This window comes from Enhydra lutris, unplaced genomic scaffold, assembly GCF_002288905.1.
Source record: "Enhydra lutris kenyoni isolate GAN:26980312 unplaced genomic scaffold, ASM228890v2 scaffoldscaffold13, whole genome shotgun sequence".
NCBI classification, from domain to species: Eukaryota; Metazoa; Chordata; class Mammalia; order Carnivora; family Mustelidae; genus Enhydra; species Enhydra lutris.
Genome location: NW_019154097.1, coordinates 40934566 through 40949514, shown reverse-complemented (window position 1 = coordinate 40949514; position 14949 = coordinate 40934566). Strand labels below are relative to the sequence as shown.

General features: G+C 60.7%; 1 protein-coding gene across 3 annotated transcripts; it reads left to right on the top strand.

Annotated features, from left to right (window-relative positions):
- Positions 1–753: 753 nt before the first annotated feature.
- Positions 754–13458, top strand: LOC111146340 (glucuronidase beta). 3 transcript variants are annotated; one of them, XM_022501855.1, is made up of 12 exons: positions 757–995; positions 2406–2591; positions 2909–3090; positions 3276–3418; positions 3827–4014; positions 4407–4559; positions 4794–4972; positions 5057–5203; positions 7273–7357; positions 8998–9174; positions 11650–11785; positions 13138–13458. In XM_022501855.1, exons 1-12 carry the CDS (start codon positions 795–797, stop codon positions 13305–13307), a joined length of 1947 nt encoding a protein of 648 aa, XP_022357563.1. In that variant the 5' UTR covers positions 757–794; the 3' UTR covers positions 13308–13458. The 3 variants fall into 3 exon arrangements, with proteins under 3 accessions (XP_022357564.1, XP_022357563.1, XP_022357565.1); XM_022501856.1 differs by lacking the exons at positions 3276–3418; positions 3827–4014 and having other exon boundaries at positions 754–995; positions 2909–2991; positions 4412–4559; XM_022501857.1 differs by lacking the exons at positions 757–995; positions 2909–3090; positions 3276–3418 and having other exon boundaries at positions 2467–2591.
- The last annotated feature ends 1491 nt before the right edge of the window (positions 13459–14949 follow it).

Here is a 14949-nt window from a genome sequence, read left to right as displayed (position 1 = left end):
GGAAATTCACGTTAATGCCTCGTAGAGGGAAAACCACGGGAACGTGACCACCGCAAGGCCTCGGATGTGTCACAGGTCCTCTTCAGGACAGGAAAGTTCTGAAAATCTCTTTTCCTTAGCTCCCCCCCCTCCCAAGCGCACCATCCGTCACCCCTCGGAACCCCGGTGCAGCGGCTCTTGCTGCCCACAGGTCCTGTCCCCAAGCTTTAATAAAACCACCTTTTTGCACCAAATCCATCTCGGGATGACCATGGGCTCAGCCCTTCACCCCATCTCTATTCCAGAACCACATTAAGGTGGCCGTAGATGGAGGCCCAGGGTCAAGCTAAGGCCGCGGGGTGGGCACCCCCAGGCACCGCAGAGGCTTTGCCTGGGCTCACGAGGCGTCCGGCCGAGTCCCTGGGCCTCCCGCTGGCCCGCGGCCCCAGACTCCCCAGCTGGGGCGGGCTGGCGGTCCCCCTGGCCAGGGACCTCGCTGCCTTCCGGAGCTGGGACGGGACGCGGGCGTCCCTCGCCTAAAGGCTCAGGTTCGGGCTCCGCGCTGGCCCTCCCCGCCGTCGCCACGGGGCAGCGAGGAGCGGATCCTCCCGGGTGACCTTCCGGCCTCGAGCTCCTGCGCCCCCAGAACCCGCCTTCCACCAAGATGGCGCGGGCGGCGGCGGCGGCGGCGGCGGCGGCGGCGGGTCACGTGACCGCGCGCCGCCCCGCCCCTCCCGCGCCCTCCCGCGCCCTCCCGCGCGGCTCCGAGCGGGGCGCGGCCGCAGTCGCCTGCGAGCGAGCGGCCGGAGGCAGGCATGCACCCGGCGGCCTGGGCGGCGCTCGGCCCGCTGCTCTGGGCCTGCGGGCTGGCGCTGCGGGGCGGGATGCTGTACCCGCGGGAGAGCCCGTCTCGGGAGCGCAAGGAGCTGCACGGCCTCTGGAGCTTCCGCGCCGACTTCTCCGAGAACCGGCAGCGCGGCTTCGAGCAGCGGTGGTACCGGTCGCCGCTGCGCGAGGTGCGGGCCCGTGGGCGGGGGCGGCCGGAGGAGCTGCGGGAAGGGCGGACTGGGGGGCCGGGGGCGGGCGGCGGTCTGCCGGGCGGGGGCGGCCCTGCTCGACCCGGCCCGCTGGGACAGGCTCCACGGCCGGGTCCCGAGCTGGAGCGCGGGAGCGGGGAGCCCTCGGCGCCGGGTCCCCAGCTCTGCCGCGGCACGGAGGAGCCATCGCAGGGTTCGGAGAGAGGACGGGGCTCAACCCCCGCCCAGCCGGGGACCCCCCTCCAGGCCTCCCGTCCGACTTTGGGGGCGCAGTCGGCCTTCGCGCTCACGGGCGCGCGTCTCTCCCAGACCCCGTTTTGCCCTCCGCTCGGCGTTCACTGGGAGGAAGACCGGGGGCGGGGGGCCGGCGCGTGCACTCCGAGCTTCCCCCGCAGAGCGGTCCCTGCCCCCCCCCCCCCGCCTTCCTCCCGCCTTCCTCCCGCGGGCGGTCAGTTGACCGTCTTCCTCTTAGGGTCCGCTCACGGATCCGCTTGTCCCCGGCAGGGTTGCGCCCGGGCTCACCCGGTGCACAGCCTGCCCCTCCCCCAGTCTGGCCCACCAGCCCCGCAGACTTTTCTCCCCAATTCACACACCCGTTCAGCCAGTGTTTATTGAGTCTCTGGAAATCGCGGACGCTCTTCCCCAGGCTGCTTCCAGGCCCACTTAGCTGTCTGTCCCCTTCGTGCCTGGCCTTGTACCCGAGGGGATCAGGGGGTTCCCTGTCAGGTTCAGGTTCACCCAGTTGGGCCAACTTGCCCTCAGGCAGTATCCCGTGGGCCCCAGAAGGCCTTCCCTGACCCCTACGATAGTTCCCGCCACCCTCCAGACTTTTCATAGAGCTGACCACCTGCCGGCGGAGGCCTCGTTTTATTCCTGGCACCTAGAGCGGCCTTGTAGGTTCGCTGCACACTGTCCATTATGCGTCTGAGCGACCAGCATCCGCTTCCTGGAGTTGTGAGAATTAAATGAACTCCATGAAAGGCATCAGTCAGGTGCTGGCAGAGAAGGACAGTGGTGCGGCGCCTGGGTGGCTTGGTCGATTAAGCGCCTGCCTTTGGCTCAGGTCATGATCCCAGCGTCCTGGGATGGAGCCCCGCATCAGGCTCCCTGCTCAGCCGGGAGTCTGCTTCTCCCTCTAGGCCTACCCCCTGCTTGTGATCTCTCTCACTCTTTCAAATAAATAAAATCTTTAAAAAAAAAAAAAAAAGAGGAAGAATGACAGTGATGGGACGGCCTGGAACCCCAGGGCCTGGGAGACGTCATCTTGTCCAGCTTTCTTCCTGCAGGCAGGGTTGTGGGAGGACCTGGCCTCTAGGGAAGGGGGCTGCCTGGGTCCTGGTCTTAGAGTCCAAGGTGCTCTGGACCTTATCCCAGCCCTTCTCTCCTCAGTCGGGCCCCACACTGGACATGCCGGTTCCCTCCAGCTTCAACGATGTGGGCCAGGATAGGCAGCTGCGCAGCTTTGTCGGCTGGGTGTGGTATGAGCGGGAGGTGACCCTGCCCCAGCGATGGACCCAGGACCTGGGCACGAGGGTGGTGCTGAGGATTGGCAGTGCACACTACTATGCCATTGTGGTCAGTACAACGAGCATCAGGCAGGGTTAGCGGTCAGGTGCAGTTGCTGAGCAGCTTGGGGCTGCCTGATTCGCAGGGGTCACCTGACAGCCTGCCCCTGGGGTGGATGGGGGGCACGCTCAGGCCCTACTCTGGGGTTAGTGCCCGGGGTCAGGGGAGGTTTGCCTGATCTGTTCTGGAGCTTGGATCCTCCATCTGTGAGACAGGCGGCAGTCGGCAGGGCCCTCAGGCCCCACATACTGCCCTTCGTGTGAGGGGGTGCCGGAGATGGCAGGCACCAACTTGTTCCTCCCTCCCATATCTCCCTGTGTCTGCAGTGGGTGAATGGGGTGCATGTGGTGGAGCATGAGGGGGGGCATCTCCCCTTCGAAGCCGACATCAGCAAGCTGGTGCAGAGTGGGCCCCTGTCCTCCTGCCGCATTACCATTGCCATCAACAACACGCTCACCCCCCACACGCTGCCGCCAGGGACCATCCTCCACAAGACGGATACCTCCAAGTGAGCAGCACCGTGCTCCCTGCTCCACTCCACCCCACTCCCCACCCCGCCCATTGGTCTTCCCACTAGGGGCTGGGTGGCCTTAGCAGAGGTGAGGCCCTGGCTCTGGGAGGCCAGGCAGATGTTCGAGCTGAGGTCGAAGGACCAGAGCAAGTCTGCAGTTGGGCATTTTTTTCCCATCCTAGATACCCTAAGGGTTACTTTGTCCAGAACACAAACTTTGACTTCTTCAACTATGCGGGACTGCATCGTCCTGTGCTTCTCTACACTACACCTACCACCTACATCGACGACATCACTGTCACCACCGGCGTGGACCAGGGCACCGGTAAGAGCTCCTGGCAGGAACCTCCCTCGGCCAGGCCCCAAGTGGCTCTGCTCCCTGTTTAGAAAGATCCTCTAGGGGAGACGCTCTCCCAGCATCTCTTCACCCGCAGGCTTCTCATCCACCTAAGAGGAGCTGCGGCCCAGCCTGTCGGAATAGGCACAGGCAGCAGAAATCACCCGTCTGGCCTGACCTCATTTTGTGAGGAAAGGAAGCGCAAAGAGATGTGGGGCTTGCCTAAAACCATAGCTCCGGGGGGATAGCTCAGGGTTCATGAGAATCATGTCTCTTCCCCCTGTGCTGCCCTCCCTGCAGACTGAGACTCAGGGTGGTGGCCCCAGGGAACTGTCCTCTGTATGACCCAGACTGTTTCCTTCCCTTCTTTTGTCTGATCTGTCTTGTCCCTTGCAGGGCTGGTGGATTACCAGATTTTTGTCCAGGGCAGTGAACACTTCCAGTTGGAAGTGCGTCTTCTGGACCAGGAAGGCAAAGTCGTGGCCCAGGGGACAGGGTGCCGCGGCCAGCTGCAGGTTCCCAATGCCCACCTCTGGTGGCCTTACCTGATGCATGAGCACCCTGCCTACCTGTACTCTTTGGAGGTAATGGTGGTTAGGCCTGGGGCTGCAGAAGGCCTTTTGCCCCCACCCAGCAGCTGCGGCTCCAGGTGGTGGGGCGGTGGGCACAGGACAGGTAGTCTAGTCATTCAGGCACACCAGGTCTCCTGAGCTTCCCAGTCAGTTGGATCGCAGTGTTCCCTGCCTGGCCGTCTCAGTGCTTGGTGAGGAGCCCCGGCTTTGAAGAGCAGGCATGGGGCGGGGTGGGGAAAGTTTCCTCCTTGTTGGTGGCAGAAGTCGGGAATTTCCACATCTCTCAGCTTGTGGGCCCAGGCGAGGGCCCCGCGGTGCATGCGCAGGGCCTTCCTGCTGAAGGGAGGGCTGTGTGGGGCTCAGGCCTGCAAGGAAGCCCCACACCCGGTTCTCTGCGTTCGCAGGTGAGGCTGACCACGCAGACAGCAGCTGGGCCTGTGTCTGACTTCTACACTCTCCCCGTGGGGATTCGCACTATCGAGGTCACAGAGCACCAGTTCCTCATCAACGGGAAACCTTTCTATTTCCATGGCGTCAACAAACACGAGGATGCAGATGTGAGTTGTGGCCTCTGGGCCCCTTGGAGGGCCATTTCCTGTCCTCACCGTCCCCACGGCCCCTGAAGCGATCGAGGTGACTCGGAGCAGTTGAGCATAGTGCTGGAAACCGCTGCCCTGCGGGCTGTGCTGGGGCCACACAGAGGGCTAAGGCGGTGACCCCTGGGCGGCCTGGCTTCAGAAAGCAGAGCGCGGGGCCGGGGTTCGGGCTCACCCCACCGTGCTCTGCCCCAGATCCGGGGAAGGGGCTTTGACTGGGCCCTGCTGGTGAAGGACTTCAACCTGCTGCGCTGGCTCGGGGCCAACGCCTTCCGCACCAGCCACTACCCCTACGCGGAGGAGGTGCTGCAGCTCTGCGACCGCTATGGGATCGTGGTCATCGACGAGAGTCCGGGCGTGGGCATCGTGCTGGCGTGAGTGCCCGCCCCGGCCCCGCCCCGGCCCCGCCCCGCCTCCGCCCCGCCCCCTCCCGACCGCGCCCACTCCGTGTGCCGCAGCCAGAGCTACGGGAACCAGTCTCTGCAGCACCACCTGGAGGTGATGGGGGAGCTGGTGCGCAGGGACAAGAACCACCCCGCGGTGGTCATGTGGTCCGTGGCCAACGAGCCCGCCTCCTTCCTGCCGCCCGCCGGTTACTACTTCAAGTGAGTGCTGCCGCCCTGGGCCGGGTTGTGGCTGAGAGCGCGGATGGGGAGGGTGGGAGGGGTGCGAGTGCGGTGTGGGGTGGGGGGTGGGAGTGCGGTGGGGGGGTGCGGGGCTCGGGGGGGGGGGGAGGGGGATGGGGGAGGGGGGGGGGGGGGGGGCGCCGGGCAGGTGCCGCAACCGCCGTCAGCGCTGCCCTCGCTTCTGAAGTGTGAGCCGCTGGAGGCGAAGTTCCAAGCCACACCCGTTTCCACCGTCTCTCAGTCTTTCCGTTGTCCCCATTCCTGGGAAGGTTCGTGTATTTTAAAGGTGCAGAAAACCAGTGGGTGTTGCTTTGGGTTCACTTGTCAAGTGCAGTTCGGCGCCGTAAGACCGCGTTTTCCCGGCAGATAACCCTGCGCAGGCCTGTCCGTGACGTACGCTCTCCAACTGCTCTCAAGTGACACCGTTGCCCTAAGTGCCAGTAGCTCCTCCGTCCCCCACCAGGCGTGGCTGGGACAGAGTCCCCCTTAGGGCAGTGCTGGCAACAACCGCGTGGTTTGCTGCCCTGCGGGGAGGGTTCCTTGGTTCCTTGTCTTTCTTAGGGTCACGGTCACGCAGCTGTAACTAAGCCTGCAGAGGGGGTCACTTGCTCTGGGGCAGCAAAGACCGTCCCAGTGTCATGGAGCGCTGTGAGCTGAGCTGTGGGTAGAAGATGCGCGGCTCTGAGCCGCAGGCCCACCTGGGCAAAGGACTACCCGGCACACACGGCACACACAGCCCGGAGCCTTGGGGCCGCAGGCCGTGCTGAGCCAGGGTTGGGGGACAGACGTTTGTTGTGGAGCGGGAAGGAGTGCAGGCACCAGGAACAGGTGCCTGAGGTTCCTACCAGCTGTTCGGGGAGGTGCGTGGCGGCCAGGGCAGTGGGGAGGCGGCCAGGCTGTGGCTAAAGCTGCCTGGGCCTGAGGAGCTCAGTGAGGCTTCGAGGCTTCCCAGTGACACACAGGCCGTTTCAGAGTGTGGCTTTGGGACTCGAGCTGAGGGATAGCGTTCTGGCTTGGGGAAACCACAGCCCTTGAAAAGGAGGGCAGTGTGGGGAGGGCTTCAAGGAGAAGGACGCTAGCCACAGGAAGAGAGAAGCAGGCTTAAGCTGTGCATGGGGTGACCTGCACTGGGGTGGCCTCTGACAGGTCCCCGGGCTGAGCCCCAACCACAGGCTGGGTCCTCTGTTGGGAAGCCTTTTCTCAGGGTCCCTCCCTGATGAACGCGTCTCAGCATCAATGTTGTTTCTTCTGATTCTGGGCTGACTCGCCCGTGCCCGTTAAGTGCCCTGTCACTGCCTCCCAGAGCTCTGCGCCTCCCCGCCATGGTCCTCCCGCCCCTTGTCATCATGCATAGTGTCTCCTTGTGCAAGCGTCTGCTCCCACTGCTCCACCAAGCTGCGGATGGCCAGGGCTGTTCTCCAGCCAGTGCCCTGGGCACAGCCTGCCTCCTCGCACACACCCCCGCCTTTTGAAGTTTGTATCCGTTCTGGTCTACACCCACACATTCTTTCTTTTCTTCTTCTTCTTCCTTTTTTTTTTTTTTTTAATATTTTATTTATTTATTTGTCAGAGAGAGCTCGAGCTCAAGCAGGGGGAGCAGCAGGCAGAGCAGGCAGAGGGAGAAGCAGGTTCCCCGCTGGGCAAGGAGGCTGATGTGGGACTCGATTCCAGGACCCTGGGATCATGACCTGAGCCGAAGGCAGACGTTTAACTGACTGAACCCCCCAGGCACCCCTCACCCCACGCATTCTTGTTTTCAAGAGCTTTTCCAGAGATTGGGAATGCAGCTTGGACACCAAGTCCAAGGACCCCAGCTTCGGGTGCCTGCACACCCCTGCGACGGCGGCTCTCTCTTTGGGGATGGAGAAAGATGCTGGGGAATGTGATCTAAGGCTAGAAGGACGTGTTTGCTCCCCTCAGGTCCTCTTCAGGGTCGGGAAGAGAGCAGGGTTTTGGCTGGGAGATGGGATGGAGAGAGAGAGAGAAAGATGGCTGTCCAGGGTCCTTCCCGGACTGACGAGCCTGTGTCTTCTGCCCTCCGTGGACAGGACGCTGATTGCTCACACCAAAGCCTTGGACCCCTCCCGGCCCGTGACCTTTGTGACCAACTCCAACTATGAAGCAGACCTGGGGGTGAGCCTGGGGGGTCCTCCCTGCCTGTCCTCTCACCATCTCTGGTGCTTGCTAACATGGGCTGCTGGGAAGAGCCCTGAGCACTAGGTCCATGCGCTTTCCTAGACGGTCTCTGGGTGAGGGAGAGCCAGCTGCTGACCTGCCGGGCGGTGACTTCCGAATCCAAGCAGGCTGGGCACAGGCAGCTTTCGGTCGTTCTGAGTGCAGACTCCGCGCCTGATGCTGCTCAGTTGGAGGGGACTACAGTTGTCACCATCCAGGGTTTCTCAAACCTGGCCGATTGTCAGAACTCCCAGGGGTGGATGCCTGGATTCTGAGATTCTGGGTTGTTGCGTCCGGGGCGGCTCTGAGTTTTTAGAAAGTTCCTCAGCGATTGCAGTCGTCACCTCGCTCTGGGAACCACAGGCTGGGATGGAAGGGACAGCCGGGCTCCCACATGACTGGCAAGCAGCAGCCCCTTGGAAATGATGTGCGCCATTGCATGAAGCTGGAAGACGTGGGAGCAAGAAAATGCTTCTTCATGAGAGAACTCAAGGCCAGTACTTAGGAGGGAAGTGCAGAGGGAGCAAACATCTCATGGAAAGAACGGAGGAGAAAATGCAACATACGAATATAAATTGGGAACTCTCATTTTAACACGGATGGGAGAGGTTTGTATCCCTGGTGCTTCCCTCGCCATCTCTTGAGAACACCCCTTCAAGAGACTGGCAGACCCCAGCGTGGCACAGGCAGGTGTGGACGTTCTCAGAGCCCAAGTGGCATCTCTTCTTGTTCTGGTCTCCCGCGCGGACAGGGCAGCCAGTGCCTGAGCCTCCGAGGGTTGCCAGACTCCTGGCGGGATATGCCATCTGGGTGCATGTGTCCCCCACAGGCTTCCTCGTCCCGTCTGCTGCTTCCAGTGACATACATATTCTAATTGCTCTCAAGTGACACTGTTGGGCAGGACCCATCCCGTTCCCTAAATGCCAGTAGCTCCTCCCTCCCCCACCAGGCACTGTCTGCCACCACTCTTGGGAAGGGGCTCCGTCACCTGGGAAAGTCACACTGCATCAGTCCCAGGGCAGGCTCTGGAGATTGGCGTTGGTTCAAGTGACGGGAGGGACTGGACACTGGCTGCCTAGTGTTCGCCGCTCCATCCTGGGCACTGCACCATGTAGACGCGAGGCGGTCCTGCCCGTCCTCCCTGTTCCCCGCCAGGAGGGAGTTTTCCGGCCACCCCACGGCCCATACCACCGTCTCACGAACAGCACAGTTAACCAAGGTCTTTGCGAGGGAAAAGGTGCATCTGTCCTTTGGTTGGGAACTTTTCTCTAGGGCCAGGTAAGGGAAGGCCAGTGGGACAGCAGTGCTGCGGAGAGAGGAACAAAATCCGATGCCACGGGCCCTGGGCTGCAGCGGGGCCGGCTCGCGGGGCGCCTCTGTGCCTCTCCAGAGTCCAGCTGTGGGGCTCAGGAGCGCCCGTCCAGAATCAGCGCCTTGCCTGATTGTCACTCCCGCCTACATTTGCCACACACAGGAGCTCCTCCGTTGCTTTGTGCTCCCCCTCCCACCTCCCTGCCGGAAGCGCCCCCCCAGTCTGTGAGCCCTAGAACTCTTTACGGCCTTCTGGTCCATGAGCAGGTTTCGTGCTCTCATCCTAGGCGCCGTATGTGGACGTCATCTGCGTGAATAGCTACTACTCTTGGTATCATGACTACGGGCACTTGGAGGTGATTCCGCTGCAGCTGGCCACCCAGTTTGAGAACTGGTACAGGACTTACCAGAAACCCATAATCCAGAGCGAGTACGGAGCCGGGGCCATCCCAGGGTTTCACCAGGTAAGCAGTGAGGGGCGTTCTGTTATTTCTTCACTCTCCAGGACAGAGGTGTCCGTCATTCCCCCAGGCCAGAAAGCTGCTCCTCTCCCAGCCCTCACTTGTGCTGACGATCTCCCTGAGGTTCTTCAGGCTCACGCTGTCCTTCAGGGCTCGGGCCTCTGCCTCCCTCGCCTGGTCCTTCTGGCCTGGTTTCCAGAGAGCTTCCCAGTGACTGCCCGAGTCATCTCCTGAGCAAATCCAAACCTTGGGGGTCCCGTCATTGGCATCCCGTGGCCCCCACATTAAAGTCCCAGTCCGGGGCAGTGGCGCCCTTCACTCTCTTCCCTCCCCCAGGTCGTCGTCTTCCTCTGCCTTCGCTTCTGGCCACTGGACTGTTCTCACTGTGCTCGTCGGCTCCTGCTCTGGTGTGGGCTGTCCCTTCTCCCGGGACGCCCGTGTTAGCAACACATTCGCTGACTCCTGGGTTCCCACTCTGTGTTCAGGTCTCAGGTCCGATGTCCCCTCTTTGGTGAGATGTCAAAGGAAGGAAGCTGTCCCCTCTGCTTGGGCTGTCTCAGCCTTTCTCACTGCGCACCGTCATTATTGCTTTGACTCTTTCCTTGGCCGGAGTGCAGGCTCCAAGAGAGCAGCGGATTCCTAGTTACCGTCGCTTCCCAAGCCCTTGGCAGCCTCCAGCGCTCGGAGGACGCTAAATAATAGTAGGGAAATGAATGCAATCTCGGAGCAAGGTTTAATCACTAGCATTTTCCCTCCCTCTCTCTCTGCTTTTTTATTAAATTTCCTCACCAAAGATGAGATGCTCCTGCAGGGATTTTCTCCTGTGATTTCTGGAGCCACAGCCAGGCCCCAGCCCCCCCAGCCCCCTCACACTCACCTGTCCCAGATGTCAGATTCCGTGTTGACACACAATAGGCTTATCCTTGCTGGGTCGGGCAGCCCCCCCCCCGCGACTGCATTTCTCCGCTCAGACCCTTAAATTCATCTTGCTTACACGGGAGGCTGTTGTGAAGACGGGTGGGTGAGGGGTCAATGTATATTCGTACAATGTATATTCGTACAGTGTATATTGTACGACAGTGTATATTCGTACCAGCCCTTCGTCCTGAAAAGGTCTTGAACTCGGAATGTTTAAGCAGCTCAGTCTGCATCTAGCGCTGATGGGACCGTTTTTGGGATGGAATTTTTTTGCAGTGTGACCGGTATGGCCGAGTCGATTTAGTTTAATTCAGTCTTAGGTTTAAATAGCCACGTGTGGCGAGCGTTAGGCCAGGCAGGGTTGGTAAGAAAACCTGCGTGTGGCCCTGCCCTCAGATTTGCTCAAACCAGAACAAAACATGGTCCTGTGGTAACGTGACATCATCAGCGTGTCCGATGTAGCGTTTTAATCCTTCTCATTGGAACAGAAAGCCAAAGCCTGTGGTGTTTTGTTCTCTTGCGAAAGGAGGGAGACACTGCCTCCTTGAACCTTGAGCTTGCAGTGCCCCCAGATTCCCATGGGAGGAAGGCATCTGAACGATTGTTGTCTCAGTCCACCACACCGAGGCGCTCTCCACCGAACACTGAATGAGCCCCCACCGCCTCTGCCTTGGTTGGATCCTTGTCACCTGTGTGGTGGGATCTCCAGTGTCTCCTGGGGAGCGTCGTGGGGCGCCGTGCAGCCCCCCTGCTAACTGTCCCCCTGGCCCCAGCCCTGGCTCCGCCCTCTCCTGTTAACCCTCGTTACACTTAGAGCCGGAGGGCCGAGCTGCAGGGGCAGGGATGCTCCTACCTTTCCTGCCTCGAGGCCAAAGCTGCCAAGGAAGCAGACACTAAGTGGTGACTTGTGGAATGGGTGGGTGCTGAGGAGCAGCCGCTCCCAAGGACCAGACCAGCTGAATGTGATGTGAGGGCAGTGAGTCACCCTGGTTCTCCAGTTACACACTGGCAGCTACTTAAAACTTGAGGCTTAAATTTATTGTTTGGGGGCGTCAGTCATTAAGCCTCTGCCTTTGGCTGAGGTCATGGTCCCAGGGTCCAGGGATCGAATCCCACATCGGGCTCCTTGGTCAGCGGGGAGCCTGCTTCTCCCTCTGCCTGTCCCTCCCCCTACTTGTGCTCGCCCTCTGGCAAATAAAATCTTTAAAAATAATAATAATAATAAATAATATAAATAAACTTATTACATGAAGACATTTTTACTTTCCGTGTAGCTCAGCTTTAAGACTACACCGGTGAATAGAGATGGAAGAGTAAGAGCAAGAAAATACCAAATTCTGTTGATACGTAAAGCAGTTACTGATTCAGGTTCTTTACCAAAAATCCCTGGTCTTTACTCCGGGCTACCTCCACCCTGGCTGTGTCTGCACCAGCACCAGCACGTCTTGCAGGCACTACAGCCGCTGGGAAGTTGGGTGTTTTGGTTACCATCATGTGGGTCTTCATTTTTTCTAACGTTTACAGTCACGTCTTCCGTTCTCCCTGTGCCTTGAATTCCAGGATCCACCTGTGATGTTCAGTGAGGAGTACCAGAAGGCTCTGCTACAGCAGTACCACATGGTTCTGGATGAGAAACGCAAAAACTATGTGGTTGGAGAGCTCGTCTGGAATTTTGCCGACTTTATGACTGACCAGGGTGAGTGGCAGTTCGGGTTACGGAATGGACCGTTTCTCATTCGTTCCAGTTGGCCTGTTAGTTCGGGGCAGTTGGTTCTAAGGACAGCGGAAACGAGGGGGGAAGCTCTCAGCGCTGGCGACATGAGAATTTCCTGGGAGAAGCAAGTTGTGTTTAGCAAGCAGCAGTCACTTGCCTGCTTCCCAGATCATTTTATGGTAAGAAAAAAAAGAAGCCAACAGAAGAGCCTATTTTCTTGAGGGAAAAATGACCAGCTGAACCTTAGTCTGTTTCACAACAGGGTGAGGAAAAATCGGACCTTGTATTGGATTTCCCCGTGGGACATGCCCGTTATTCCAGGGTCGGGTACAGAGCCTGGGAAACAGGGTATTTCATGTGTTTTACGTCGTTCCCCCGGAAGAGGCAGCTTTACGGAGCACAAGCAGGCGTCGCGGTGTTGTGCACGTGGGAGGCTCTAAGTCCGCGTGCTCCGAAGTGGGGCGACAGGAGGGCCACTTCAGCTAAGTCCCAAACGAAGGGACTCCGTTTCCTCCTGTGCTTCCAGGTGTTACAGCCCGTAGCCCAGCCATCTGGGGAGGTGAGGAAGGATTCGGCACTGGTGGGAATTAGAACGTGTCACCCAACAGGGAAAGACAAGTCTGCGGAAGGGGACAGTTTCATTAAAAACCGGAATGGAGAAGGGGGTAAAGAGGAAAAGGAAGGAGAACGTGAGCCTCTCCGTGTTCGGCAGAGGAGATCAGTGGCTTCCGCAGCCTCCCGTCTGGCGAGTGGGCGTGTCGCTCCGTGTCCTGGGACAGAGCCGCGTGACCGGACGGGTCACCTGGCTGTGGGAGGCCGGCAAGTGCGCACGACGGCGCGGGCGACCCAGGAATCCATCTGAGACGAGGCTTGTCATGGACGGACCTTCCGTTCGGCAGAGGCTGCGCGCAGCGGGGCCGAAGGAGACGTGCCGGGAGCCCGTCGCGGCTCGGCTCCTCCCCTGCTGAGCCCGGCCACCGCCGCGGGGCCCGAGCAGCGGGAGCCCCGGCCTGCCTGGTCCGGCGCCGCCGCTGCGGAGACGCCGGTCTGTCCGGGGGAGCCGCCCAGCCCCCCGCCAGTGAGCAGGCAGCGGGGAACGCCTGTTTCCCAGAGAAGAGACGTCATTCGGGCTGTTGGTCCCCACAGACGGCAGACAGCGCCGCGGGGAGTCGAGGGGCTCGGGGCAGCGGCGGAGCCGCCGCCCGCCTCCGAGGCAGCCTCCGGCCGAGCGGCCCGAACCGCGACGGCGCTTCTGCTCGCGCCCCGCGTGGCTCCGGGCGGGCTCCCGCGTGGCCCCGCACGAGTCGCCTGAGACGCCTTTGCCTTGTTTTCAGCCCCGCAGCGAGTGATGGGGAACAAAAAGGGGATCTTCACCCGCCAGAGGCAGCCCAAGGCAGCGGCGTTCCTGCTGCGGGAGCGGTACTGGAGACTCGCCAACGACACGTGGCGCCCGCCGGCCGCCGGCCGCTCGCAGTGCCCGGAGGGCGGCCTGTTCCACGTCTGAAGCTCCAGCCTCCGCTCCCGCCCGGCCAGGCCTGCCGCCCCGCGAGGGAGAGACCGGGCGCCTCCCGGGCCGTGCGCGGCCGACTGGGGAGCCTGTGGCCCGACCCTCCACGGTCCGCCAGCGGCGAAAATAAAGGCTCTTGTTGACGTGAGTCGGGCGTTGTCTCTGTGGAAGCGGCCGTCAAGCCCTGAGCGGAATAAGCGGGTGAGCCCGAGTTAGCGCCCGAGCGCGCGCTCGCCGGAAAACGCGGGCGACTCTGTTCCGGGCGGGCTTGTTCGTCCCAGGCCGGGCGGCGGCGCCTCCACACACCCGCACCCCCGTCGGAGGAGCCGCTTCCGCAGGGCCGGGCCCGCCGCCCTCGGGCCGCCCGCGCTTGGGGAGCCGGCCGGGAGCCTACGGGAGACGGCGGCGCCCGAGTGCGCAGACCGGCTCCGTCCATTGAGTCTGCGGCGGGGAGGCTCCTCCCCGCGGAGCGAGCAGGTCCGCGCCCCGCTTCGCCCAGTGAAGCGGACAGACAAGCGGAAGGAAGCCCGGGTCCGGAGGGAGCTCAGAGGTTCCCCGTTCCCCAGGACAGGACTCCGGCCTCCGCCACAGCCTGGTCTGGACGGAAGAGGACAGACGGGGATCAAAGGCCCACGGGTCCCGTCACCTCTGGCTCCGGCGAACGTGAAGGGACCGTGAAGGGACCTTTTCCAACCGGCTGGGCCGGCAGACAAGCCCTCCGCGTGAGGCCACCTACCCTGCGCCTGTGGGATGGTCTTTGGTCTTTCCTTCTGGAATCACGCCTCCTCCTCCCCCACAGGCTCCATCAAGCCGAGTCAGGCACAGCGCTCCCAAGGTTCCAGATCAATCCTGGCCTAAAGCTCCGCGCTCTGGGAGAGGATTCCTGTGGGTGTCCCGTCAAATGGGGGACAGTGACCCAATGTGGTTCTTAATACGGAACTTGTCTCACTCACTCGTGGGTGATACTTCACTTCTCGACACATTCCTGTTTTTATCCTCCCTTTCCAAGCTCCACGAGAGCAACAGTAATGTAATCTCCTCCTAGTGGCCCTCGCCCTCCTCAGACCACTTTTAAGGAACGTGAGCGTGGTTGGTTCAGACAGGAAGTTAGGGATTCTCAGGGTCCCGCGTTTCCTGGGACCACTGAACTTCATTCAGTTCCTTGAAGGTCGCAAGTTCCATGTACATTTAACGTCTGGGAATGATATATAATTCTCTACTTGAAACATTAAAAAAATTAAACGTAACAGACACACTTAAATGTTTTCCAGGTTAGGGGTAAGTTCCATATCCTAAGTCCTCAGGTCCTAGCACAGAATGCCTTTGTCGTACTGGGTAAAATCCGGCCGAATAGTATTTTAAACAGATTCATTCTTGCAGATGTTGCCTTTGAAGGAGACTGAGTGGCGCCTTCAGGGGGAGCCAATGTATAGCCGAGAGCCAGAGCTCATCCGTGCGGTGTGCTCACACGCCTCTGGGTAGTACCTCCTTTTTCTTTTCTTTTTTTTTTTAAGATTTTATCTATTTATTTGACGGACAGAGATCACAAGTAGGCAGAGAGACGGAGGGAAGCAGGCTCCCCGCTAGGCAGAGAGCCTGATGTGGGGCTCGATCCCAGGACCCTGGGATCATGACCTGA

Bases quoted from the DNA above. Each gene is read 5' to 3' on its own strand.
- LOC111146340 (XM_022501855.1), top strand. From the start codon at position 795: ATGCACCCGGCGGCCTGGGCGGCGCTCGGCCCGCTGCTCTGGGCCTGC. The intron at 996-2,405 runs GTGCGGGCCCGT...TTCTCTCCTCAG, and splicing joins ACCGGTCGCCGCTGCGCGAG to TCGGGCCCCACACTGGACAT. The intron at 4,015-4,406 runs GTAATGGTGGTT...CTGCGTTCGCAG, and splicing joins CCTACCTGTACTCTTTGGAG to GTGAGGCTGACCACGCAGAC.